A 27,934-nucleotide genomic window follows, 5' to 3' on the forward strand; every position below is an offset into this window, starting at 1 on the left:
TGAAATGTGCTGAATCAAGGTCAGTGTGAGTGCTGCACATCTGAGCCTTGGAAAGTCCCTGTTTATTGTGAAAACCCAGGTTCATGAACTGAGTGACCCAGGCAGGCTGGGCCCCAGGGGCCTCTGCTTCTTAGGATTGCACAGAAACCTCTGGGAAGCAAAGCAGCGCGCGCGCACGCACACACACACACACACACACACGCACACGCCCCATGTCAGCGAGGCCACACCCACACTGTCCTTTACATGACTGAGCACGCTCTGGGCTCAGTGGGGAGCCCTGCTGCAATGCCAGCGATCTCTGAGCATTTCCTGGGCCTACAGAGCTCACTCAGTGGTGCCGATGAAGCTGACCATGTCCTGCAAACTCTTCCACCAGGTATATTTGAAACCATTGCCAGTGGTCAGGCACAAAGCCACTGGAAAGGCAGTGGGAAGTAGGCAGCAGCCTTGCATGCCCATCTTACAGATAGGGAAGTGGAGACAGGTGATGTGGCTTGCCCCGCGCGGAAGGCCGAGCAGGTGTGGTGGGTCGGATCTCCCCATCCAGGAAGGAGAAGGGCAGGTGGCGGGTAGGGGTACCTGCAGCTTCCAGATGTGCTTGCTCTCCTTGGAGACCTGGCCCACCGTCTCCCCCATGAGGGCGATGAGCATGTTCAGGAGCAGCACGAAGGTGAGGATGATGTAGGTGACCAGCAGGATGATGAACACCACGGGGTACTTGGTGCTGCTCAGCATCTCCAGGTCGCCCATGCCGATGGTCAGCTTGAAGAGGTCCAGGAGGAAGGTGCTGAAGGTGTCGCTGTCGCGGCACGAGGGGTACGTGGGCACCGTGCAGTTGGTGTGGTCCTCGTTGCACACCTTCATGTTGGCGCACGGATTCAGTAGGGACACCAGGGCTGTGGGAGGGACGAGAGTGGCAGTCACTGAGTGTGAGACACAGGCTGAGAGGTGGGGGGAATCGTTCCCATTTGATGGAGGGGAAAACTGAGACTTGGGGGACAGGAGAGCACCGACCCAAAGTTACCCAGCATGCAAGCCAAGCCAAGGGTTGAACCTGGGTCTTCCTGAATCCAAAGCCATTGCTCTTCCCCTAGACTCTCGCTAACAGGGAAGAGGTGCCAAGATCTAGTCAAGGGGCTCTCAACCTGGGGCAATCCCCCCCTCCCCCAGGACATCTGGCAATGTCTTGAGACGTGTTTGGCTGTCACAACCCGAGAGGAGTGCTATGAGGCATCTACTCAGCAGAGGCCAGGGATGCTGCTCAACATCCCACCACGCACAGCACGGCCCCACCATACAGAATGATCAGGCCCAAAACGTCAACGGTGCCAAGGCTAAGAAGCCCTATTGTCCCTAGAGGGTTTGGGAGCCTGGAATGCCAGCATTCCTGGGGGCAGACTCTCTCTCATGTTCCTGTTTTCTGGCCCACACCAGCTCACAGAGGAAGGGGGGGAAGCCGAAACCAGGTACCTGTCCCATCAGTCCCAGGAGCCGTGCTTGCTAAGGCCCTTACCCTCTGCAGACATCTCAAACTGCTCATGGTGCTCATCCCTTCCCACTAAGCCCAGACGAAGCCTCAGAGTCCTTTCAACACAGGTTGGCAGCAATAACTGCCCCTACACCATCCAAGGCAGGGTACATGAGGAGACTGAGCCCCTTCAGTCAGCGAGGCATCGAATGTCAGAGTGCTGCAACCTGGGATTATAGTAATAAGTTTTCAACTCATATGCTAAGGCTGTTCGATTGTGTAGTGGCTGCTCAAATATGTGCTGAGAAGGATTCTGAGACCTTGTCTGGACTCATCAGAAAAATAGTCCTGTGATCCATTAGCAATGTCTGTCACAGGTACAGAAGTAGAGAACAGGAGCATGTGCCATGTTTGTGTCATGTCAGTCTCAGACTACGGATCTAGTGTGCCATAGCAGGAGAAGCCCTGGCACCAAGCGGACCACTAAGTTGCTACTTTAACCCTTAAGTTTCTGCCCCAGTTTCTATAATTAGCTGAAGTAGGACTGGAGTAGACCTGAATCCCAAACCATTATGGGACTCATGACACCCTGTCTAGTTCTTCCAAGTCCTATCACTGGGAGGAGGGCAGCTGTATTCTGTCCCTCTCTCCCCAGCTAAGGCTATACTTCTCATTTGCCAAAATAACCCACACAGAGCGGTTAAACTATTGCCACCTTCAAACTCCTGCTTCAGCTGGTCCCCAGACCAACCTCCTCAGATGTGAATGTGGCCAGGTGAAGCCTGAGCTGGCCCTGCCCTACTGGATGCTAGGCATAGAATGTCAGACAACCCACCCCAACGGGACCAGCCCGATGGCTTGGTCAGTTTCCCCATCCCTAGTCCCTTCCCAATAGCCTGTGCCACTGAGGCTCCATGGCATCATTACATCGTGGACAAAGTACAGTGGAGAGAGCAGAATGGAGCTTTAAAAAAGACCTGGGGTAACAGATGATTAAAACTCACTCTCCCCTGTGTCCAAGCCCCTTCAATGTGACTCTGTAGCTCCCTCTATCCGGAGGTTTATTATTCATTGATTCTTCAGAGAGATGGGACATGGGGAAAGCATTCATTTGCTGCTCTACTTAGTTGTACATTCATATGTTGCTTTCTGTAAGTGCTCTGATTCAAACCCTTGTCGTTTCAGGACGACACTCTAACCAATTGAGCTACCAGCCAGGGCTCCTTCTATCAAGAGGCTTAATCGATTTCCCCGCCCTCTGAACCAAGGCTGGCCTTGAGACTTGCTTCAGCCAACAGAGTGAGGCAGAAGTAATGCCATGCCAGGAAGTGACCTTGAATACTTCCACTCACATTCTGAGACCCCTCAGATACACCCCCCCCCCCCGGCCAAGCCCCGGCTAGACAGCTGGAGGGTGAGTGACCGTGGGGAAGAGAGCAAAGCCACCCCCATGGAGGCCATCCCAGCTGGACCGTCGGCTGGCAACTGCCCACCCAATGAACACAGACACGGGGGCCTGTCAAGATAAGCCAAATCTGTCCAGGTCAACACAGCCACTGAACTGACCCGTGGACTTGCAAACAATAAATACATGCTGGTTGTTTTAAGCCACTAAATTTTAGGTGGCTTCTTTTGCAACGATTCCTAATATACCAGTTTTACCATTTCCTAGCCTTTGAACTCGGGCAAATTATTTAACCTTTCTAAGCCTTAGTCTCCTTATGTATAAAAGGAAATAATAAAGGCACTTACCTCACAGACGTGTTGGGAGAATTAAATGAGGCAGGAAGGGGAAAGGACTTCACCCAGTGCCTGGCACACAGTGAGGACTCAACAAACGCAGGCTGTTTTCGCACCACCCCACCAAGCCCCCGGGGCGCCCAGAGCTCACCTGAAGCATAGCCGATCATGAAGAGCAAGTAGACCAGCAGGAAGCGGAACAGGTCTTTGAAGAGGATCTACAGACCCCAGAGGGATGATGAGACGTGGTTTCTCACTCTCCCAATGCCTCCATCCCAAACCCTCTCTCCACCTGCACCCTTGCCCACCCCATGCCCAGCCCCTGCTTGCTATCCCCACAGTGCCCCACAGCTCAGGTCCATGGGCACTGTCTGCACATGTAAGAAGTGTACATGGTGTGTGTGCCCCCCTCCAGGGCACACAGTTCAGCAGGTACCCCCACCATACCTTCTGGATCATGATGCTGTAAGTTCCTGTTAGTTTCAGCCCACGTGTGAAGTAAAGAGCGTTCATCCAGCCCAGGACCAAGGCAAAGACCATGACAGCCAGGTAAGCCTCAATGCCTGCCAGGTAGAGGGCCGCCGAGACAATCACCAGCACAGAGTAGATGAAGCTGCGGGCAGCAGAGACCACAAGAGGGGCCAGAGGGAAGAAGGGACAGTGAGGTCCTGAAGGGGGGGACATGCCCTAAGCCTTCCAGGATACCAAGACTTCCTAATCCCCTCTAGAAACCCAGAGAATAAATAAAGTGGATTTCTTTGGGTTCCCCAGCATTCTGTTAACCAGAACACTCAATAAATAGACAATTACTGTGTGTGTAATTGTCACACAGTAATAGAGGACCTGCAAAATCCCAAAGAAATGCCCTTTGGAACTGCTAGAGAAAGATTCAGTGGTGTTTGATAGATATTTGGTGGCTAAGTGAATTTCACTGTTCCCTAACTCTAGGGAAAAGAAAACAATGTAGGACACACAATGTAACTAATCCTGTGCCCTAGGCAGACATCATTAATCAATCACAGAATTCTTTCCCACTAAACACAGACACATCCTCAAGATTCTTCTCAACATGGCACTCCAGGCAGACATTAGCAACCAATCACCAGCATAAGAAGTTAAATTATTTCTATCTATGGTGCACATGTAACTCTCTAGCAACTCGAATCTTGCTTTAATCAGAAGACCCTATTGCTTAACATTGATTGGCCTTGTCCTGACTTTGGGCTACAGATGTCCAGGCTGGGTGAGCTCAACTCCTAATAGAGTCACATACCCCCACTCCCATCTGGATGACGCCCCAGCCCAACCCTACCTTCCTCACCCAGGAGCTGCCATCCCGGGACCTCTACTCACTAGAGTAACTGGAAGGAGCCATCGATGAAGAGAGAATTCACTCCAGGACATTTCTTCATGAACAAGTCTTTAATCTGGAGGTGGGGAGAAGGCAGGTAAGAGGGGGGGAACCCGCAGGATGCAGAGGGGAGGCGAGGGGAGAAAGGGGAAGGGAGGAAATAGAAAGAGGCAGACTGTGGTACAGAGAAAAGACGATGGACTCCTTTCGGTTGGGAAAGGCGGAGAGAGCAGGGAAGGAGAGTACAGCATTGGAGCAGGAGGCGAAAGGAGGCGGGGGAAGATAAAAGGAGGAAAGGGACGAGAAGGGTGGGCAGGGTGAGTGGGTTTAGGGGCCAAGCACTCACATTGGTGAAAAAGAACAGGACCCCAGTGAAGAGCGTGACGATCTCACCGGCCAGCCTCAGGTAGTCTACCGTCGTGTGGTAAGGGTACGGCGGCTAGGGGGCAGGGGACACGCAGGTCCTCACCTGGCCCCATATCCAGATGTCCCCTCAATATCCCCAACATCTGGATCCTGGGGAGCCTCTCCCTCCTTCTCTCCCCCCTGGGTGCTGGGGAGGCACCTCCTCATCCCATTCCTAAGCCTTCTCTAGTTCCTTCCACAGGGAACTCCTAAGGACCCAGCGATGTCCCAGCTTCCGCCGGGCTCGCAGCCACTCACAGTGCCCTCCAGCGGCTGGTAGTAGGCAGTAAGGGTGAAGATGACCATGGCACACAGATAGGAGACCACGTTGATGTAGAAGGAGACGGCCCCGAACTTGCGCCACTTGTCACGCAGCAGTTCATTGATGGGTTCCACGGCCAGCATCTCATGGCGGTTCTGTGGGAGGCAGGGTGGGCAGGGCCACCCTCCCGGTGGGCAGGCTGACCACAGTATACCCTCCCCCACCCTCTGCCCCGTCAGCAGTTTCTCCTCCAAACCCATTCTTCAGCGATACTCAAGGGTTCGCAGGGGGAGTGGAGGCAGATTCAGAATCAGTCCCTGACTCCTGAGCTCAGCGTTCAAGGCTCTGTGCAGTTCTGCCCCAACTTACCTTTCCAGCCTATTCTAGACTCATAAAACCCAGAGCTGGTAAACTGTTCTCCTGGTCCCCAAACTCTAATCAGTGAATGGTACCAAGCTACCGGCAGCAAAATCCCCTATGAAGCTTGACAAAAATAAAAATCCCTGGGCTTCAACCTCAGAAATCTAATTCAGGAAGCAAGATTGGGAAATTCAGCCCAAGGATGACAAATATTTGACTAACCACATTTTTCCAATTATGAACCCACAGCAGACATCAATAATCGAGTCCTGCACAATAATTCTCTAATATAGTTCCCACGGCAGAAACTGCCAATCAATCAGAGTTTGCACCAAAGATGCTAAACCTCTCGCCACTCCTCATTGAAATCAAGTCGGTCACTAATTTCTAGATGAGGGCAGTAAGCTCAGACAAGAGAAGGCATCTGTCCAAGCTGGACAGAGCCATCCTGTCCCTCCAGTGACTTGAGTCTCTTTATAACCATGGATCTGTGCAACAATATAGCCACAAAGATGCTACTGCAGTACTATTCCTGGTAGTTAGAGGCAGAAACAAACCCAAACGACAAAGAATAGAGGAATGGTTCATTAAAATGGGGAACATTTACATGCAGCAACGATACTCCGGAAGAATACTTAATGGTGCAGAACAATGTTCACAAAATACTGCTAAGTAAAAAAAAAAAGAGAGCTTTCAAAACTTCATATAACAACTACTAATGATAATAGCTGACACATAATGTTTATTCTGTGCCAGGCTGTTCTAAAATGAACTCATCTGTCCTCCCAACAGCCCTACGGGATATGCATCATCCTTATCCTCAGCCTCAGAGGGCTGAGTCTCCTGTCTTGAGTCACACAGCATGTAAGTTCCAGAGCCGAATCCTATCCCAGTCCAGCCTGCCCCTAAAGCCCGGCCCTTATAATCCTCTCTTTCTCCCTCAGTGCCAGACGTCATTCTGTACATTTAGTTGGCAACTTCTTTTGCACTCAGCTCCTAGACCCACTGCTTTGGGCCCCAGGGTCACATTCCCTGCTCTCAGCCACAGCCCTCCCTGCCCGGGGCCCTGCCTGCTCCGGCACCCACCTCGATCTTGCTGTTGTATACCAGGATCTCCAGCACGGAGGCCTCCTCCCCACACGTGTCCAGGGAGGAGAGGTCATAGAGCGAGGAGTACACGGGTCCGTAGGCCCAGTCCTTGAACTTGCGGGACAGGTGTCTGGTGTCCTCATCTGTCACCTCCCGACGGATGATGTGCTGGAAGACCTGCAAGGAGAAGGGAGGGCCAGGGGTCCCAGGGAGAAGCATTGCAGGGAGGCCCCCGGGAGGGCGGGGTGCAGCCCATCAAAGGGCACCTCCCCACAGAGCAGGGGAGGGAGGAAGGAAAACATGTACTGAGAGTGCACTGTGTGCCAGACCCTCTGCTCCTGCCATCTTGCTGAATTCTTACCCTTACTGTCTTGGTTCGCAGATGAGCAAACCAAGGCTCAGAGGAAGGAAGGGCGTTCCCTGAGGCCGCACGAGCTGAGCCGCAGCCACACGGAGCCCAGGCTGACCCTGGGAATCTGAACTGAGTGGTATCACCTTTATGTAATTAAAACAGCGATTTATCAATCTCGTTACTATGTTGATTCTAATGATAATTATCATACCGGCCCTTCCTGATGCCACGCCTACTCTCATTGGCTCCCACACAGGCAAACTGAGGGACAGAGAGGGGTGGGAGTTGCCCAGGGCCACGCAGTTTAGTAGGACAGAACCAGATTTTATTTTATTTTTTTTATTTATTTATTTATTTATTTTTATTTATTTATTTTTTATTTACAGGGACAGAGAGAGAGAGTCAGAGAGAGGGATAGATAGGGACAGACAGACAGGAACAGAGATGAGAAGCATCGATCGTCAGTTTTTCGTTGCGACACCTTAGTTGTTCATTGATTGCTTTCTCATATGTGCCTTGACCGCGGGCCTTCAGCAGACCGAGTAACCCCTTGCTTGAGCCAGCAACCTTGGGTCTAAGCTGGTGAGCATTTTTAATTTTGCTCAAGCCAGATGAGCCCGCGCTCAAGCTGGCGACCTCGGGGTCTCGAACCTGGGTCCTCGGCATCCCAGTCCAATGCTCTATCCAATGCACCACCACCTGGTCAGGCCAGAACCAGATTTTAAACCTGGCCCTTTCTGCCCTAGACCCTAGTATAAATTGCAACTGCAGTAGTTTTTGCAACATCTTAAATAGAGTAATAATGAGCCCCACCTTTGATTGAGCACTTACTACCCATCCCAGGCTCCACACTGAGAGCTTGCAATAGACTGCCTCATCTAGCTGACAGAACAACATTATATCACAAGGCACTGTTACTGTCCCCATTTCACAGATGAGGAAACAGGCCCAGAGAGAAGTAGTGAGATGCCCGAGGTCGCACACGGGAAAGTGGCGGAGCTAGCTGGACCAGATATTCCAGACTCCAGAGCTCAGCGGCTTTGGTTCTCAGCCAGGGCAATAGTGTCTCCCGGGGCACAAGTTGGCAACGTCTGGAGACATCTGTGGTTGTCACAGTGGTGGAGTGTGCCACTGGCATCTAGTAGGTTAAGGCCAGGGATGTAGCTCAACATGCTACAATGCGCCAGACAGCCCCTCACCCAGAACCGTTCAGCGCACAGCTGACACTGCCAAGGCTCAGAAGTCCTGCTCCTGGCCCTGTGCTGCGAGGCCCAGAGCAGGAGGGCCTGGCTGCTCAGCAGGTTGGGGGCTGAGTCAGGACCCAGCGGTGGGCTACTGCCAGGCTGGAACCCTGGGACTCTGGTTGCCCTCAGTGGCTTGTCCTGGCTGGTAGGAGTGGGGTGGTGAGTATCCAGTGGGGTGGGATAAGGAGAGAGGCTCTGGGATGAAGTTGAGTAGCTTGGCTGGACAATAGGGAGCCATAGCAGGTTCTTGAGCTGGGAGATCTACACACTGGGGTTGGCATGATGAGAGGAGGTATGTTTTAATAATAATGAATGACAGCAACAGTTCCTCCTGTGTGAGTGCATGCCTCTGTGTGTGTGTGTGTGTGTGTGTGTGAACATGAGTGGGTGGCTTCTTGTGCCACCCAGCCCTGCACTCACCCCAATCTTGCCTGTCTTGGCGGCCATCATGAGGGGTGAGAGGCCATCGTTGTTGAGCACAGCCTCCAGGTTGCTGTCAGGGAAGAGGCGGGCACACTTGAGCAGCAGGAGGTCGTACATCTTGGTGACGAACTTGGTGTTCTCACGGGTGTTGTCGGCAATGGCCACCAGTGCATGCAGCACAGTGTTGCCGCGGGAGTCCTGCCGCCGCATGTCTGCCTTCTTGTGGGGGTTTTCCGTCAGGTAGTTGACGATGTGGGGCTGGTTGGTGCAGGCAGCCAGCGACAGGGGCAGCTCACCTGTGGATCAGGGTGGATGGCAGGGCGTCAGGATAGGGGGCCCAGGGTGGAACTCTGCCTGCAGATATTCAGGGGACAGACACCGTGACGCTGGATGGAACACCAACAGTCTGTGTCCTGTGGCAGCCCCACATTTCTGTGGGTGATACTAGGAAGACGGCGTGGCTGTTTAGGGGTGTGGCCATGCAATTTGGAGGTTGTGAGGCACTTAGTCCTTGAGCCCCACGTAACACATGCCTTTAAGCAGGAAAAATATTCAAATGCTTGCATTGGCCCAACTGGGATGTGGTGGTGATAAAGTTTGGGTCCCTGTGATCTGGCCATTATCCCCAGCGAACACTGGACTAAAGGGTGCCCCCAAAAAGGTACAAAGTGCTGACAACCACCAGGGTCCCCATTGTACAGATGGGGAAGCTGAGGCTCAGGGAAGTGAGGTGATGCTCTATCTCTCAGAGGCAAGACCTCGATGACCAAGACCAACACGTGGCCTGTGTACAGGGCACCCTCTGTGAGCCCTGGGTCTCTGGAGAAGAGTCAGGACTGTGGAGACTACCATGCACCAGGTGGGGGGCTACCTCCCAGCCCCCCACCTGGCCTCCTCACCAAAGTAGAAGTAGCCCCCCTCATCCTTGGGCTGGAAGAAGCGTCCCCGGGCCTGAGCGTGGACATCAGCTCCCTGGGCCACGAGGAGCTCCACGTAGTGTTTGCAGCGGCGCTCAATAGCGATGTGCAGGGCGGTCTGACCTGGACAGGAAGTAGGGGGACAGTCACCTAAGGCTCCAGCAGAGCGAAGACCAGACCTGCCCCACAGGGGGTGGATGCACAGTGTGGCAATTGGGTGGGGGCTGCAGACACGAGCCTTGGTGAGCTGCACCCAAGGGCAGCAATGGACCCTCACAGACACTCCCCAGGTGTGGCATGTCTGAGGCCCAAAGTTCTAGCTCTACTATATCTTGCAAACAGAATTTTAGGCGCGAAGGGTATCCAACTTGTAGAATCCCAGATGTGGGAAACTTTCAGACTCACAAGAGGATTTGATTCTAGAGCAAAAAAATGGCATTGTGGTCTCACAGAATTTTGAACTCGGGATATAAAACATGGGATATGAATCCTCATATCTGGGAATCTGAATGGTCAAATCTGATTCATGGAATCTCAGAATTTTAGACCCAGGAGCTGGATCTCGTGACACCTTTGCCTCGAGTTGAGTGTTGTTGGCTCATAGAACTATTTTCATTTTAGTTTTTTTTTTTTTTAATTTATAAGAACTATTTTCATAGAGCTGTAGTGCATCCCGAACCATAGCATCTTAGGTCCAGAATTCCATGTTCACTAGGCCCAGTGCATCTCAGAATCTTGGCACCTTTGATTCTGAAATGCAGAATGTCAAGGTTCATTCGTTCATTCATTCAACAGTCAGTTTCTAGGTACATGCTAGAATTTGGGGCCCAGTCCAAAGCTCTTGGAGGTCAGACGAGTGAGGATGGTGCCCCATGCCCCCACATCACTGCCACCCGACCCTGGGCCCCACCTCGGTAGTAGATGTCCCGGAAGGGCGAGTTGATGAACTCCCGCATGTTGCCAGTGCGCTCAGCGATATCCAAGAGCAAGGGGATGGTGTCGTTACGACCGTTGCTCAAGTTCAGGAGGGCCTTGGGCAGGCAGGTCTTCCCCGTGGACGGCTCTGGGGGGGACAGACGTACAGGATGAGGTGTGCTGGGCAGCAGGGGACAGGGCACCGGGCAGGGGGTCAGAGTTCCTGACTGTCATGTCTCCTCTCTGAAAATGTTCCCTATCTGCCCCCCATGGAGCTGAAGGGGGTCAAATGAATTCAGAGACTGAAGTCCTTTAAAATGTGGGAAGCCGCAGCCTGTACAGGGCTGGTATTCACCAAAGCAGATTTGGAGGGAATTATAAAAATTCAAATTGATAGAGGAAATGCTGGGTTAAACAAAGCCAATCTATTTCTTTACTACAGGACTTCTCAGAGCCTTTAATATGCTCCTGGGGGCTGTGAACATTTACAAGGCAGGCACAGCAGGTGGCCCTTGCCCACCAATTTGAACATAAGATTCTTTTCCCATGAATCATTTATACTAGTGCCCCTAGAGGGCAGCAGAAGAGGTAGCCGGTTTTCCAAAGTGTAGACTGCTTGCCATAGTGGATGTGAATTTCCTTAAGAGGGAAGGGAGGGGACTTTGGGGGTTCCACAGATGCAATAACTCTACGAGTGAGGTTTCATCCCACTGTCAAACCTCGCTCATGAAGTCAGTCTCCGGTACTAATGGGTCCTTAACACCTGCCACTAACACTTGTTAATGTCCCTTTGCAATTTTCTTTCTCTCGTATTAATTTTTATGGTTATGAGTTGATTTATACCCTAGAAGAATGAGTCAATGAAAAGAGAACTATGAATCAGGCACGTGGCAAAATCGTGCTGGGGACACTGGAATGGCCCCCAGGAGTGAGGTTACTTTGACATGCCTCATTCCTGGCTGCTTCCTGCTGCATCCCTGGCGCCCAGCCCACAGTCAACACTAGGTAACTAGTTCTTGAACGAATAACTGACTCCAGTTCCCCATCTGCATAAAGGGGAGGGGGCTGCCCCAATGCTGGCTGAGGCCCCTGGGAATCCTGTCCAGACACACCCACACTCAGCTCTAACCTGGAGGTGGCCACAGTTGTCGGGCAATTCACAGCTCTCCATGCTGACCTCATCACCTTTCCCTCCCCAAACCCACTCCCAGCCTTCATACATCCCCTCCTCAGAGGATGGTATCTCCAGCCAGACAAAAACCTTTGTATCACTCTTGTCCTTATCCTCCCTTCTTCCCCACATCCACCCCAAGCATGCCTAATTGATCTTACTTCCTATTTCTCCAATTCCTCCACCATTCTCCATCTCTACTGCCACAACCCTGGCCTAGCCATCGTCTCTCTCACATATCCAAGGCACCTGCCTGATTTCTACCAGCTTCTCTGACTTCCTTCAGTCCACTTTCCACATAGCAGCTGGAGTGGTCATGTCAAGTATACTTTTGATCACAGTGAACCACTGGGCCTTTGCACATGCTGTCCCTTTACCCTCTCCCTGGTCCTTCCTTTGCCACCTGATTAACTGCAATTCATTCAGACTCAGCTCAAGCATCACCTCCTCCAGGAAGCTCTCTCAGGTTTTTCTGACTAGGTCAAATCCTCCAACGCAGACTCTTGTTGACACACATTACTATTTATAACTGTGCGTTTATTTCTATGATTGCTTGATCAATGTTGGTCTCACCCAGGAATAGGACTGTGACCAACTTGAAGACAGGGTCATGTCTGCTTGGCTCACCATTGTTCACCCCATGCTGAATGCAGCACCTAACACACGGCAGGTGACCAATATGTCAATAAACATTCAACGAGAGGTGAGCTGGGCATGACAGGTAATTCCAAATCACAAGTAACCCAAAGTATGGGGTATGAAACTAGACCCTGGATTTGGGCTTCCACACCCTCAGACCTAACTTATAGTGGGGTTGGGGAGCTGCCAGTCTGGATCCTGGGATGAGATGTCAAGAACAGTGCCTTCTGCCTGACCTGTGGTGGCGCAGTGGATAAAGCGTCGACCTGGAAACACTGAGGTTGCTGGTTCGAAACCCTGAGCTTGCCTGGTCAAGGCACATATGGGAGTTGATGCTTCTTGCTCCTCTCTCTCTCTCTCTCCCCCTCTGTCTCTCCTCTCTAAAATGAATAAATAAAATAATAATTCTAGAACATTTAAAAAAAAAAAAAAAAAAAAAAAAAAGAACAGTGCCTTCCCAGAAATGGGAGAAACACGCAGTTCCAGACTTGACCACCAGGTGGCGAAGTGGCTCTGCCCATGGGGGAGGGTGGGGCCGCTGGAGCACCCGCCCTATGTTAAAGGAGGTTGTCAAAATTTGGTGGTGGTGCCCTGGCCGGTTGGCTCAGCGGTAGAGCGTCGGCCTAGCGTGCGGAGGACCCGGGTTCGATTCCCGGCCAGGGCACACAGGAGAAGCGCCCATTTGCTTCTCCACCCCTCCGCCGCGCTTTCCTCTCTGTCTCTCTCTTCCCCTCCCGCAGCCAAGGCTCCATTGGAGCAAAGATGGCCCGGGCGCTGGGGATGGCTCTGTGGCCTCTGCCTCAGGTGCTAGAGTGGCTCTGGTCGCAATATGGCGACGCCCAGGATGGGCAGAGCATCGCCCCCTGGTGGGCAGAGCATCACCCCTGGTGGGTGTGCAGGGTGGATCCCGGTCGGGTGCATGCGGGAGTCTGTCTGACTGTCCCTCCCTGTTTCCAGCTTCAGAAAAATGGAAAAAAAAAAAAAAAAATTTGGTGGTGGGGAAAGAGGGGGACTTGAAAGATGAGCTCATGAGCCTCTGGCTAGAAAAACATGCCGGGAGGGTCCAGGTTTTGTGGAACCTGAGACTTATACAACTTGGGGGTCTTGTTTATGAAAACACACAATTATGAATTCAAAATGAGGTGAGAAGCTTTAGCAAGTGAGGGGCTCTGAAGCTTAATTTATGGGCCTCACAGTTTAAGTCCCCTTCTCTGCAGGCACTATTCTCTATGATTTCAAGGACCCCCCTACACTGCCTTGGGGCTCCCAGTCTAGGCTAAGCTTCCCCCGCCACACACACACACACACACACACACACACACTCAGGAGAAGCCAGAAGGAAGCCCAGGCCAGCCCTCCATGGTGCCGCTCTGTCTGCTGAAGGCACAGGCCTCTGCTCCCCATGTCGCAGGGGTTCTCTCTGCCCCGAGGCTCCCCAGTTTAGCCTAATGAACTCCACTTTGGCCTAATGAACCTGGGAAGCCAGGAGGGGCCATTTGACCGGGACTCACATGTGAGTGATCTTCAGTGAGATTATCTGCACTGTCACCGAGACCCTCTGAGGGCAGCAGGGAGCTCCTGTCCTCCTACAATGCTAAACGCGTCCCCCAAACGAGGTGACATCGTCAGGCCTGACACCATGAATGAATATTTTTTGTAAATGTGATCATTTATAAATCTTCAATTTTTAAATTTCTGACAGACACAATGATACGGCATTGTATTGCTTGTGTATGATATACCACAGATCGGTCACCCCACGTAATTTTTTTAAGACTTTATTTATTCTATTTTTAGAGAGGAGAGAGAGAGAGAGAGAAGGGGGGAGAAGCAGGAAGCATCAACTCCCATATGTGCCTTGACCAGGCAAGCCCAGGTTTCAAACCGGCAAACCTCAGTGTTCCAGGTCGACGCTTTATCCCATTGCGCCACCACAGGTAAGGCTATCTCACGTAATTTACTTAAAGTACCTGAAGTCTCAAAAAAAATGGCCCTTCCTGCCTCCCTGAAGCTTTGACAGCCCCAAGCTGTCAACCATGGCCCGCCTTCCTGAGACAGACCCTCCTTTGTAACAGGTAACACAATTCTTGATGTTTTTATATTGGTTTATGTGGTCGAATGGCCGGTTAATTATGGCTCATCTAGTACCAGGCACGTAGCAGGTGCCTGACTTGGGTCGAGAGGTGCACAGGCTAACTTCCTGGATTTACAGAGAAGGCGGGGGAGCTGGTGCCCTGAGGTGTTTGGGGGCTGGAGGGCGAGCTCTCTGGGCTGGGGGAGTCCTAGGGCAGTGGTGACGGAGCCTTCAGCAGAGGGAGGGAGGCCAGAGAGCTGGGCAGGGCAGTGGGGAAGTAGGGGGGGCCTGATCCCCGCCCTGAGCTCCCCTCAGAGGGAGCAGGAGCTCCCCGGATTCCCAGCGGCTCAGCACTGTGGAAGTGGAATTCCCTCTGCTCAGAGGACAGGGCTATGCAACTATCATTCCCCAGTGTACAGATGAGGAAATTGAGGCTCAGAGGGGCCACACATCCCTTAAGTGATGGAAGGGGGATTTGAACCCAGGTAGGTGGACTCTGCTTGCCTTCTATACTGATCTTTTCATAAATAAAGCCTGAACAAATGAACTAATAAAGATAGCGAAAGCCAGAAAGGTTAAATTATATGGTGAGCCTGACCAGGTGGTGGCACAGTGGATAGAGCATCAAACTGAGACCCAGAGAACACAGGTTCAAAACCCCGAGGTTGCTGGCTTGAGTGCAGGCTCACCAGCTTCAGCATGGGGTCGCTGGCTTGAGCATGGGATCACAGACATGACCCCATGGTCGCTGGCTTGAGCCAAAAGGTTGCTGGCTTGAAGCCCAAGGTTGCTGGCTTGAGCCCAAGGTTGCTGGCTTGAGCAAGGGGTCACTCGCTCTGCTGTAAACCCCCTGGTCAAGGCATATATGAGAAATCAATCAATGAACAACTAAGGAGCCGCAATGAAGAATTGATGCTTCTCATCTCTCTCCCTTCCTGTCTGCCTGTCCCTATCTGTCCCTCTCTCTGACTCTCTCTCTGTCTCTGTCCAAAAAAAAAAAAATGGTGAAAGACACAAAGGACCAGATTCCTTGTCCAGTGCTCTTTCTGGCCAGTGCAGCCCACTGACCCAGGGGAAGATGCTGGGGGGAAAGGACCCACCTGTGCCAGGCTCCCCCACCTCTGGCTGGCCCGCCCACTCTCCTGCCTGGGTGGCTCACCCCGGAACTCCTCATCTGTCAGACGCTTCTTGTGGGTCAGCAAGAAGGGGAGCAGCCCGTCTAGGTCAGCGGTGGAGCCTCGAGACACGATGTCAAAGAGGATGGGCCGGTTGAAGACTTTGAGGATGGGGGGCGGCTGGGGGGCGGGAGCTTTGGGGCTCTGCGGCTGCTTCCTGGAGAGGGGAAGGCATGGTCATAGGAGGGCTTGTCCCGTGCCCACCCCACCATCCCTGGGGGGCAGGCAGAGCCTTAGGGATAGACCAGACCGAGAGGAAAGGGATGGCTGGAGACACAAAGAAATGTTTAATTCAACACACTCTTCTTAGTACCTACTGTGTTTTAAGTGGTAAAATATGGACAAGCAGCAATACACAAGCCTGTCCATCCACCCATCCATCCATCCATTCTGCCATTTGTCATTTATTGAATACTTACTGAGCCAAAGACTGAAGGAGGCGAAGGCAGTGAGAAAATAGAGGAAGAAGGGAAGGAGAGCCCGAGGCCAGGGCAGGCAGTGGGCAGTGGCCAAGGGCAGAGAATACCCTCGCCAGAGAGCCCTCCAGTGGCGTGTGCCAGGGAAGTGGGTGCTCTCCGGATGATGGGGCCACAGAGACTGCTACAGCCCCTCATGGCACCTGCAGAGCCCCCGTTTTATCTGCTCTTGAACTCTGACCTTTGATCTAAGATGTGAAATGAAAAGAACACCATCACCCCCAAACCTCACTGAGGCAGCATTCAGGGTCTTGGAAGACCTCAGCCACTCAGACACACCCCCAGTTCCCTTACCGCGCCCCCAAAGCCATCAGCCCTGACTGTCAGGAGACTTCAAGGAGGAGGTCTGAGAGGGGGAAAGGGGACAGACATGGAGCCCATCAGCTTCGGAGGGATGGGGACACTGAGGCATTTTGCTGCCCTGAGTCTGTTTCCACCTGAGCAGAGGTTGTGCGGATATCTGCGAAGCTTTGTTCCTGGACACATCAAGCCTCTCCAGCCTCAGGCCCTCATATGTGCACTTTCCTCCACCTGGAGCACCTTCCCCCCCTGTGGCTGCCCTTTCTCATCCCCTAGCTTTGGGCTTAAATGGCAGCTCCTCCAAGAAGCCCTCCTGGACTACCTTTCCTGTATCAGCTTCCCTCTCCTACCTCAGCCCCTCCTCCAACTCAAATTGTATCTTCACATACTTATTTACTTAACCCTCCATTGGAAGGTGCCACCTGAGAAGGGGCGTATCTGGTCTCGCTCATCCCTGGAGCCCCAGGGGCAACCCCACTGCCTGGCACATGATGGGTGCTTGAGAAACAGCCACTGAATAAATCAGTGACTCAGTAATAAATAAAGGGGACAGCCCTTCACCTGGCAAGGGCTGAGAAGGTGAAGGGGCTGCATCCAAAGATATAACTGAGTCTGATCAGCGAGGAGGACAGGAGAACCAGGTAACAACAGGACAAGTCCAGACTTCAAGATTGTCCTCCGGATACACACAGACGCCTGAGAGAGGTGTCTAGGGGTTTTCATGGGTGGCAGGCTGGACCAATAGACAACGGATGAACAGATGAGTGATGATGGATGGACAGACTGAACAAGTGAATGGGCAGGCAGAAAGATGGGTAGTTGGATGAATGGATGAGTAGTTGATGCAGTAGAGTCGAGGAAAGGGGCTGGTTTCCCTCGGGGTACTCGGGGCACGTGAGGCACGGCAGGGTCCAGAGCTAGAAAGGGTCACAGACTGCACTAGTCCAGCAGGAGCAGAGGCTGGGGGCGGTGGTGACGATAAAACTGTTGTTGTCAGCCCACCCCACCCCCCACCCAAATTGCCAAAAGCTGGGGAACTCCCTGGACTTCCTAAAGGACCAGGAAGGAGACTCAATCTCATAAGGCTTGGCATCTGCAGGTGACAGACACCAGAGACAGGCTGGAAACAACCTTGAGAGCCCAGGTTTGCAGAATGCCACACAAACCACAGGAAGATGTCAGGAAAATGCCTTGGAGTCTGGACTCTGGGCTGCAGGAGTCAGCTCAGCTGAACCCATGGCAGGTGGATGGGGCCCCGACAATGGGATACAGGGAACTGGCTGTAGGGAACTGGAGCTCAGCCTAGCGCAGAATGCATCATTGAGATGGCCGTGTGTTGTTACCCCACCCAGGGGCTTCTCTCCACTCTCCTTCTCTTCTCTCAGCCCACTTCCTTCATGGGAGAGAAAGCGTTAATGCTTTGGAGGTCTGAACTCGCCCCAAACCCCAGGAGAGCCACCATAAATCCAGGAATGAAGGTGTGATACTTGGAAGAGACTCAGGAGTGGCAGTTGGGGTGTGTGCCAGCAGAAGAAAGTAGATGGGTGGATGGGTGGGTGGGTGGATGGACGGATGGATGGATGGACGGACAGATAAGAAAAATGAGTGGAAATTGAATCAGTGATGAGCAAATGAATGAGTGAGTGAACAAATGGATGGACAGATATCTAGGAGAATGAACTGGTGAAAAGAAGGAAGGAAAGAAGGAAGGAAGGAAAAAAAGGAGGAAGGGAAGAAAGGAGGGAGGAAGGGAAGGAGGGAGAGAGGAAGGGAGGGAAGGAGGGAGGAAGGAAGGAAGGAAGGAAAGAAGGAAAGGAGAAATGGAGGGAGGGAGGACAGAGGGAGGGAAGGAGGGAGGAAGAGGAAGGATGAGAGAGAAAATAGAACATTAAAAATGAATGAATGATCTAAGAACTATATGAATCCATACATAAAAGGGACATAAAGATGAGACTCAGAGACATGAACAAGAATGTGATGGCAACAGGGGTGGGGGGTGGGGGGAGGGGGGAGGGGGTGAAGAAGGAGAGAGGGGTTAGGGGAGGGGAGGGGCACAAAGAAAACCAGATAGAAGATGACAGAAGACAATTTAACTTTGGGGGAGGGGTATACAGCACAATCAAATGTCAAAATAATCTAGAGATATTTTCTCTCAACATATGTACCCTGATTTATCAATGTCACTGCATTAAATTTAATTTAAAAAAATGAATGAATGATAAATGGTTTGATAGATAACTGATTGGTTGGATAACTAGAAACAATGTGTAGATGAGAGGATGGATGGATGGATGGATGGATGGATAGTAGATGGATGGATGGATGAATGGATGGATGGATGGATGGATGGGTGGAAAAGTGGTGGATGAATGAAAGGTTGACTGAATGAGTGGAGGGATAGACAAATAGATAACAAAAATAGATGGGTAAATAAATATTTGAATGATGATGGACAGGTGGACTGAACAAGTGGATGGACAAGTGGAAAGACAGGTAGCTGGATAAATGGATGAGTAGAGGATGAATGGATGAGTGGGTGGATGGATGAACAGACAAGTATATAAAAAGATGGACAGGTTGGTGGGTGGGTGGAGAGGTGGGTGGGTGGGGGGTGAGAGGTGGGTGGGTGGGTGGAGGGGGGGGGTGAGAGGTGGGTGGGTTAATGGAGAGGTGGGTGGTTAGATGGAGAGGTGGGGGGGTGGGGGGGTGAGAGGTGGGTGGGTGGATGGAGAGGTGAGTGGGTGGATGGAGAGGTGGGTGGGGGGTGGAGAGGTAGGTGGGGGGGTGAGAGGTGGGTGGGTTGATGGAGAGGTGGGTGGTGGGTGGAGAGGTGGGTGGGGGGGTGAGAGGTGAGTGGGTTGATGGAGAGGTAGGTGGGGGGGTGAGAGGTGGGTGGGGGGTGGAGAGGTGGGTGGGGGGGTGAGAGGTGAGTGGGTTGATGGAGAGGTGGGGGGTGGATGGAGAGGTGGGGGGGTGAGAGGTAGGTGGGTGGAGAGGTGGAGGGGTGAGAGGTGGGGGGGTGGAGAGGTGGGTGGGTGGAGAGGTGGGTGGGTGAGAGGTGGGTGGGTGGAGAGGTGGGGGGGTGAGAGGTGGGGGGGTGGATGGAGAGGTGCATGCATTCAATAGAGAAGAGACCACTGGCCAGGCAGCCAGCAATACTCACTCCATGACCTTCCTCCTCCACCGCTTGTTGTCACTGGGGTGGTGACGATAGGTGCCGTAGTCAAAGAGTGAATCCATGGGTGCCTTCTTGGGTCCGGGCACCACCGAGGACTCATACAGGGTGGACTCCAGCAGGTCAATGGGGTTGGGCACCCCCTTGCGGAAGGCACCCTGGAACTTCATGCGCAGGTTTGGTCGCCCATCGCCTGTGCTGGCGGGGCGACCAGCATCGGCCGGTGAGGGCGAGGGTGATCCATCTTCCCCCTCAAACAGATTGGCCAGTGAAGAGAGGGGAAAGGCCTCCCCACCAGGGGGGCCACTCTCCTCCCCGGGGGGCTCGGCCACCTCCCCAGGTCCTGTGCGGGCGCCTTCGCTGGGATCTGCCATGCTGACCCCAGACCTGTCTGCACTGCTGGGCCTGCAAGGGAACAGGAGAAGAGTCAGGCAGAGCCAGGCCAGTGGTGGGGGCTCCAGGAAGCCCCCTCCCATATGGGCAAACAGCCCTGCTGCCAGCTGCTTCAAAGCCACCGTTGTAATGACAGGGGTGCAGGGTGGCCACTCCCAGATGTGGTTGGCCGCCAGCCCCAGGCAGGAGCTGCAACAGGAGCCTCTTTCAGGGACCGGGAAACGCAGTCAGCCTCGGGCCCAGCTACCCTGGGCATGCGCGGGCGCGGGAAGGGCCTCAAAGACACCCTGCAACCTCAGACCTGGAGCTGAGGCTTACCCCTGCTCAACCCAACCAGCTTCGGAGCCCCACGGAGCAGGGTGCAAAGCCAGGCTCCACCCCTAGCAACTGCGTGAGGATGGCAAGTCAACAGTTCACAGCCTTGGGTGTTTCACTGGTAAAATGGGAACATCAAAACACAGTGCCTGGCACACAGTTAGCACCTACAAAGCAATCCTCAGCTACATGCTTTGAGCACAGTAAGTGCTCAGAAAATCCGTGTGAACCCACTGTGTCCTCAATAGTGAACCTAGTACCCTCAATTTCCTCACCAACACCGTCATTCTGATCCCCATTTTCCAGAAGAGGAAAGCAAGGCCCCAAGACTATAGCTGACTCCCCACAGGCACAAACTGCTCCCAGGGCCAAGTGCTGATGCCCCCCCACTCCCACCCCGACCTGGTTAACTCCCATCCATCTGCGTTCCCAGCTCAACTGTCCCTTCCTCTGGGAAGCCCTCCCTGACCATCTGTTTACAGCAGGGGTCGGGAACCTTTTTGGCTGAGAGAGCCATGAACGCCACATATTTTAAAATGTAATTTCATACCTGACCAGGTGGTGGCGCAGTGGCTAGAGTGTTGGACTGGGATGCGGAGGACTCAGGTTCGAGACCCCAAGGTCACCAGCTTGAGCACAGGCTCATCTGGTTTGAGCAAAGCTCACCAGCTTAGACCCAAGGTCGCTGGCTCCAGCAAGGGGTTACTCGGTCTGCTGAAGGCCCACGGTCAAGGCACATATGAGAAAGCAATCAATGAACAACTAAGGTGTTGCAACAAAAAACTAATAATTGATGCTTCTCATCTCTCTCTGTTCCTGTCTGTCTGTCCCTATCTATCCCTCTCTCTGACTCTCTCTCTCTCTGTAAAATAAATAAATAAATAAAATGTAATTCCATGAGAGCCATACAACGACCCATGTACATTATGCATTATCCAATAAAAATTTGGTGTTGTCCCAGAGGACAGCTGTGATTGGCTCCAGCCACTCGCAACCATGAACATGAGCGGTAGGAAATGAATGGATTGTAATACATGAGAATGTTTTATATTTTTAACGTTATTATTTTTTTATTAAAGATTTGTCTGCGAGCCATATGCAGCCATCAAAAGAGCCACATCTAGCTCGCAAGCCATAGGTTCCCGAGCCCTGGTTTACAGCAATGGTTTTCAACCAGTGTGCCACAAGAATTTTTAAGACATGCAATCCCTGACTATTTAGTCAGGGGCACTGACTTCTTTTCCCTCAGATTGTCAAATAAAAAAATGACAACAGCCAGCACAACAATAGCTGTCTGGTGTAAATGAATCAAAATTATACCTATTTTTTGGTCACATCAGCAAAAAATATACTTTCAGGTGTGCTGCACAATTTCAGCAATTAGTGTATGTGTGCCATGAGATGAAAAAGGTTGAAGACTGTGGGTTTTAGAGGACCAGTTAATTCCCAGGCTGCATCTGTCTTGTTCACTCCTGTGTTCCCAACATCTGGAAGAGTGTCACATGGACAAATGACCTGTGAGAAAGGTATTTTTTGTTCTCATTTCTCAGATGAGGAAACTGGAGCTTCAAGAAGGGCAGTGACGCCTGACCAGGCGGTGTTGTTCCCTCTCTCTGACTCTGTCTCTGCCACACACACACAAAAAAAAGAAGGGCAGTGACCCTGGCCTGTTGGCTGAGTGGTAGAGCATCAGACAAGCGTGTGGGAGTCCCGGGTTCCATCCCCGGCCAGGGCACACAGGAGAAGCGCCCATCTGCTTCTCCACCCCTCCCCCTCTCCTTCCTCTCTTTCTCTCTCTTCCCCTCCCGCAGCCAAGGCTCCATTGGAGCAGAGTTGGCCCGGGTGCTGAGGACAGCTACATGGCCTTTACCTCAGGTGCTAGAATGGCTCCAGCCGCAACAAAAATTCCCCAGATGGGCCAAGTATCGCCCCCTGGTGGGCATGCCGGGTGGATCCCAGTAGGGTGCATGCGGGAGTCTGTCTGACTGCTCCTCACTTCTAACTTCGAAAAAATACAAAAAAAAAAAAAAAGAAGGGCAGTGACGCCTGACCAGGCGGTGGTGCAGTAGATAGATCACCAGCTTGAGCACAGGTTCATCTGGTTTGAGCAAGGCTCACCAGGAGCAGGAGTGAACAAGGTCGCTGGCTTGAGCGAGGGGTCATTCAGTCTGTTGTAGCCCCCTGGTCAAGGCACATATGAGAAAGCAGTCAATGAACAACTAAGGTGCTGAAATGAAGAATTGATGCTTCTCATGTCTGTCCCTTCCTGTCTGTCTGACTCTCACTGTCTCTGTCACACACACACAGAAAAGAAGGGCAGTGACACTATTAGGACAGTGTATTTTCAACCGCTGGCCCACCAGAAATTCTGTGTTGGTCCACAAAAGAGTTAAGCACTGTGATATTGTATGAAGATTGCAGACTCAATGATCTTAGGCAAATTTGCTTATGCTCAGGGCGATTGCCACTTTATCAGTTTGTATCATCAATGAAAATACTACTGAGGTTGTCTCAGGTATCTTTGGACCTCGCAGGTTCATTTGAACAACCTTTTGCACAGTGCAGGGCATCTACAAGTCATGTGTAATGGACAAAAAACATTTGAACAAACTTATGACTCAATGCGTCGTGCATGTGGAGCTCAAAAGTCAAGCACCAGCTTGTACTATGTTGCACTGTTAAGCGCGGTCAGATAAAACTTTATTTGTTACGTGTTTCTGTTTCTGGCCGGCTAGGCCACCAGTTCCCAAGTGTAAAAAGGTGCAAAGCTACTGATATAGAGGCCGTTTTGACAGTTGTCAGATGGGAGGGAGTAGAAGGGATAGGTAGCAGAGGTGAAGGGATTAAGAAATACAAATTGTGGCCTGACCTGTGGTGGCACAGTAGATAGGCGTTGACCTGGAACGCTGAGGTTGCTGGTTCGAAACCCTGGGCTTGCCTGATCAAGGCACATATGGCAGTTGATGCTTCCTGCTCCTCCCCTCCTTCTCTCTCTCTCTCTAAAATAAATAAATAAAGTTTTTAAAAAAAGATTAAAAAAAAAAGAAGTACAAATTGGTAGTTATGCAATAGTCACAGGGATGTAAAGCATAGCATTGGGAATATAGTCAATTTCCCTACTGTATTACGGCAATAGAATAATACAATACAAACTATTGAATATTGTAGTACCTATGTATGGTGTGAGATAGGTACTAGTTTTATCGAGGTGATCACTTTGCAAGTTATACAAATGTCTAATCACTGGGCTGTACACCTGAAATTAGTATCTTGTGTGTCAACTGTAATTTAAAAATAAAGATAAATAAATAAAAGAGGGGCACTCGCCTGATCAGGCGGTGGCGCAGTGGGTGGAGCATCAGACTGGGATGCGGAAGGACCCGGGTTCGAGACCCCGAGGTAGCCAGCTTCAGCGCAGGCTCATCTGGCTTGAGCAAAAGGTTCACCAGCTTGGACCCAGGGTCGCTGGCTCGAGCAAGGGGTTACTCAGTTTGCTGAAGGCCTGCGGTCGAGGCACATATGAGAAAGCAATCAATGAACAACTAAGGTGTCGCAACAAAAAACTGATGATTGCCTGACTAGGCGGTGGCGCAGTGGATAGAGCGTTGGACTGGGATGCCGAGGACCCAGGTTCGAGACCCTGAGGTTGCCAGCTTGAGCACAGGCTCATCTGGTTTGCCCAAAAAAAGCTCACTAGTTTGGACCCAAGGTCACTGGCTCGAGCAAGGGGTTACTCGGTCTGCTGAAGGCCCACGGTCAAGGCACATATGAGAAAGCAATCAATGAACAACTCGGGTGTCGCAACAAAAAACTGATGATTGATGCTTCATCTCTCTCCGTTCCTGTCTGTCTGTCCCCATCTATCCCTCTCTCTGACTCTCTCTCTCTGTCCCTGTAAAAAAAAAAGAGGGGCACTCACAGCTTGGAGGGAGAAAAGCTGGACTTGAACCCAGGTATCTCTGGCTCCACGCCAGAATGAGCCAGAAGCAAGGGCAGGAAGGGCAAGGCCCTGCTGGCTGGCAGCCCGCCCTCTGTGCACCCCGCCGGGCGAGTGGGGCTGGGCACTGAACCCCCAGCACCCCAGCCAGGCAGCAGGATGGTGTCTGAAGAGCCCTCTTTTCTGTCTCCTCTCCCGTCCAACATATTAGCAGAGGAACAAAGACTGGTTCCCACCTTGTTTGTTCTGTGGCTGCAAGGAGGGAAGGCTTGGGCCAGAGCCGTGGGGACTGCTAGAGGTCTCTCTTGGTGGGCGCAGGGGGGCACACAGATGTCAGAGCTCCGGCCAGGGACTGGCCCCTCCCCACGCACCAGTATGGAAGGCGAGCTGCAACGTGACATTCGGGTCATTCAGCCCTGGTCTCTAATCTCAGAACTGCTATTAGCCTATCACTTTAGCTACCTGAGCCTCAGTTTACTTGCCTATAAACTGGGTACAATTGTAGTAGCTTTTTCATAGGAGATCAGGCATCTCCAGTACTGACCCTGGGATTAAACTGGGGGCTGTCAATTATTATAATTAAAGGAAGAAGGAAGGGTTAGGAGCACAGTTTTTTGTTGTTGTTTTTTGTGACAGAAACAGAGAGAGTCAGAGACAGGGACAGAGGCAGACAAGCAACAGGAAGGGAGAGAGATGAGCAGCATCAATTCTTCCTTGCGGCTCTTTAGTTGTTCATTGATTACTTTCTCATATGTGCCTTGACCGGGAGGCTACAGAAGACCCAGTGACTCCTTGCTCAAGCCAGCGACCTTGGGTTCAAGCCTTGCTCAAACCAGATGAGCCCGCGTTCAAGCTGGTGACCTCGGGGTCTCGAACCTGGGTCCTCCGCATCCCAGTCCGGCACTCTATCCACTGCGCCTGGTCAGGCAGCAGCACAGTTTTTGATGTCAGATATTGCTGGTTCCTATCCTAGAAACTAGCAGCTTTGTGATCTTCGATGAATCACTTCCTCTTTCTACTTTCTAGGCCTCGATTTTCACCACCTGTACAACCCGGCAACCACGCCTCCACCTAGAGTTCTTGGGATGTGCTAGTGACCTCAGGAATTTGAAACACCCACTCTGCTGGCACCTAGTAGGACCTCAGGAAACATGTAGTTCGTGTGCACCAGCCAGGCGGGAAAAGGAAATGTGGATCCTTGTCCCCTAGCAGCTGTCGCATGACTTTGGGCTTTGTTCTGGAGGAATATGAGGCAGGAAGGGGTGTCTGTTGGGGGTACAGGCATAAGGGGGGAAATTAGACTCCCCCAGAAACAGCCCTGTTGCCTCACTGGGGACTGTAGGTCAGGGAGAGAGGAGGCATTGAGCACATGTCTATGCTGTCAGCACCCTCCTAATTACACACCCCTTCCCAAGGCATCCCTTCCCCACACCCACCTCAGGGGCCCAAGGCCAGAGGAGGCAGCCAGGAGGGCCCCTCCCAAACCCCACCATGCTGTACCCCGCCCCCAAGGAACCCCAGCCTAGGCAGCATCCAGGGGTTCTGGGGCTCCACAACTGCAGGTCTGAAGTCAGCCAACCCCAGGTTCAAATCCCTTCCCAGCCACTCACTGGCTGCGTGTAGCCTTGGGCAAGGCACAGTGATCATTGCTAGCAATTTAGTTGTGATGAAATCCTAATTATGAAATAAAGCTCCCTCATTATCACAATTCTGTTGGTCTCACTGTGCCAGGCACCAGCCTACAAGCTTCACAGGCTCAGAGATCTGCTCCCCAGGACACTTCTCAATGCCTGGGGCACTGGCGCAATGCACAGGAAGGAGAGAGCTACCAGTATGTAGGAGGTCAAGGCCAAGAACAGTGTTAAACATCCTACAGTGAAAGACAGTCCCCACCACCAGGAATGATCCAGACAAGAGGTCAACAGCGCTGAGGCTGCAAAACGCTGCTCTCCAAGAAGGCACAAAATCCCCATTTTATAGAGGAGGAAACTGAGGCTCTGAGAGATTAGGTGACTGAGGCAACAGAGCAGGGCAACAACAGCTGTCTGCAGAGTCTGGGTGCCAGACATCGCCCGGAGCCATTACAGGATTGTGTTCAGTCCACAAAACCACTCTGGAAGGTAAGGGTTATTGTTACCAGCTCAGGCTAAGCTCTCTGGGCCTCAGTTTCCCACCCACACAATAAGAGTTGCAATAACAGCGTCTATCCCATAGGGCTGCTGGGATATAAAGCAGGGCAGGTGTTTCTTGGGGACCTTTGTAAGCATTTGAAAATGCTTAGACCATCATCATGACCATTAGGATACAGTCCAGTTTACCTGTCCCCCTCAACCCCTAGCCCTGCACACACAGGTACTACTACAGACTGGCACTCACAGCCCACGATAAAACTCACCAAGGCCCTTCCAGCCTAGCCTTGAGTTAATCACTCAGAGCCTGGTGAGCAAAGTGGGGCTACGGCTCCCACTTTAGAGCTGCGGACACTGGGGCTCTGAGAGGCCACCCAGGGAGCGAATGGCCTCTGGATCTTAACCCTGGATTCCTTCTACACCGCACCACACTGGAGTGTGTATACACACCAACGCACACGTATACACACAAGTGCGTGTACACACCCACATACACAGGACCTGCTCTGCAGCTCTGTGGCAGTTCCCTCCTCAAACAGTACCCTGTTCTCTGTGGTCAGGGAAAGAGTTCACTCCCTGTTCTAATTTGCCCTGTAGGTTGTAATTACACATTCCAAACCCCTGCCAGACTCCGGAGGGAGGGAGGGGTGCAGGCGAGAGGGGGGAGGCGGAGGAAGGCAGAGAGTCCTCAAGTGCGCTGTGTGCTGTGTGCTGTGCCTGTGAATGTCCTGTAAGCTTGCTTACTCGTGGCAGCAGGCAGGCAGCAGGGGCTCAAGCAAGGACATTTACACGTGAGGGTGACCACTGCGTTCACTTACAGCAGCAGATTTTAAACGTCTTTAAAAATCCAAACCCTTTGTTTGAATGTATTTACTAGAGATTGTCGTCCACACACTGATGGAGGGACGTGGGGATCTGAATTTCAGGGCCCAAGGAACAGGATTAGAAGTCATTTGCCTATTCGTTCGTCCAGCCAATATTAATTGAGCACCTACTGCGGGCCCGGTACTGGGGATACAGATGTGAGCAAGACAGGAATCTATGCCCTTCTGGGTGGACCTTCTGGTGGGGAAACAAGGTAAACAGCTAGAGAAAGCAAAAAGCAGTCGTGTCTGGTGGTGGTAAGCGCTGTGCAGACCAGGAGCTCAGGAATGGCGAGCTAAGAGGTGCAGGGGTCCTGAGCAGGGTGAGGACAATCAAGACTGAGCCAGGGTCCCCCAGCTGTCCTCTCTGCCCTGGACAGAGGCTGCAGTCTCTCCAGGCACAAGGCCATCTGGAAGGTCATACATTCTGCTCTGATGGCCCATGAGGACTCCCTAGGGCAGCTAAATCCACTTCTGACCAGGCGGGAGCCAGCGGGGCATGGACAGAGCCTGCGTTCTGACGTCAGACAGATTCCCCGCGGCTCCCTGGCCCACTTCTCATTATTAGCTGGGCTGGCCAGCACGGGTTCCTTAGCCTCTCTGAGCCTCCCTTTCCTCACCTGCCCACGGGATCTTTAACTGGGTTGTTGTGAGAATTAGGAGTTGGGTCAGACCCCTGGCACAGAGAAAGCCCTCAATAAACAGCAAATTGCCACCTATCTCTCTGAGAATCCAGGATTCAGCGGGGAGGCAGGGGA

At 52.2% G+C, this 27,934-nt stretch overlaps 1 protein-coding gene across 2 annotated transcripts in view; it reads right to left on the reverse strand.

Moving 5' to 3' along the window:
- Positions 1-27,934, reverse strand: part of TRPV4 (transient receptor potential cation channel subfamily V member 4) — a 41,858-nt gene that overhangs the window by 3,346 nt on the left and 10,578 nt on the right. The window contains exons 2-14 of one of the 2 annotated variants that reach the window (XM_066260377.1): positions 23,117-23,246; positions 19,528-19,944; positions 15,573-15,745; positions 10,525-10,677; positions 9,597-9,737; positions 8,695-8,993; positions 6,676-6,855; positions 5,226-5,384; positions 4,909-5,001; positions 4,565-4,638; positions 3,659-3,824; positions 3,363-3,429; positions 583-899 (exon numbers count right to left, since the gene is read on the reverse strand). In XM_066260377.1, the coding sequence (XP_066116474.1) occupies positions 583-899; positions 3,363-3,429; positions 3,659-3,824; positions 4,565-4,638; positions 4,909-5,001; positions 5,226-5,384; positions 6,676-6,855; positions 8,695-8,993; positions 9,597-9,737; positions 10,525-10,677; positions 15,573-15,745; positions 19,528-19,913 (2,208 nt within the window). In that variant the 5' untranslated portion in view covers positions 19,914-19,944; positions 23,117-23,246. The remainder of the gene's footprint in view (positions 1-582; positions 900-3,362; positions 3,430-3,658; positions 3,825-4,564; positions 4,639-4,908; positions 5,002-5,225; positions 5,385-6,675; positions 6,856-8,694; positions 8,994-9,596; positions 9,738-10,524; positions 10,678-15,572; positions 15,746-19,527; positions 19,945-23,116; positions 23,247-27,934) is intronic. The other variant, XM_066260378.1, reaches the window with a different exon arrangement.

The sequence above is a fragment of the Saccopteryx bilineata genome, chromosome 2 (assembly GCF_036850765.1).
Source record: "Saccopteryx bilineata isolate mSacBil1 chromosome 2, mSacBil1_pri_phased_curated, whole genome shotgun sequence".
Classification (NCBI taxonomy): Eukaryota; Metazoa; Chordata; class Mammalia; order Chiroptera; family Emballonuridae; genus Saccopteryx; species Saccopteryx bilineata.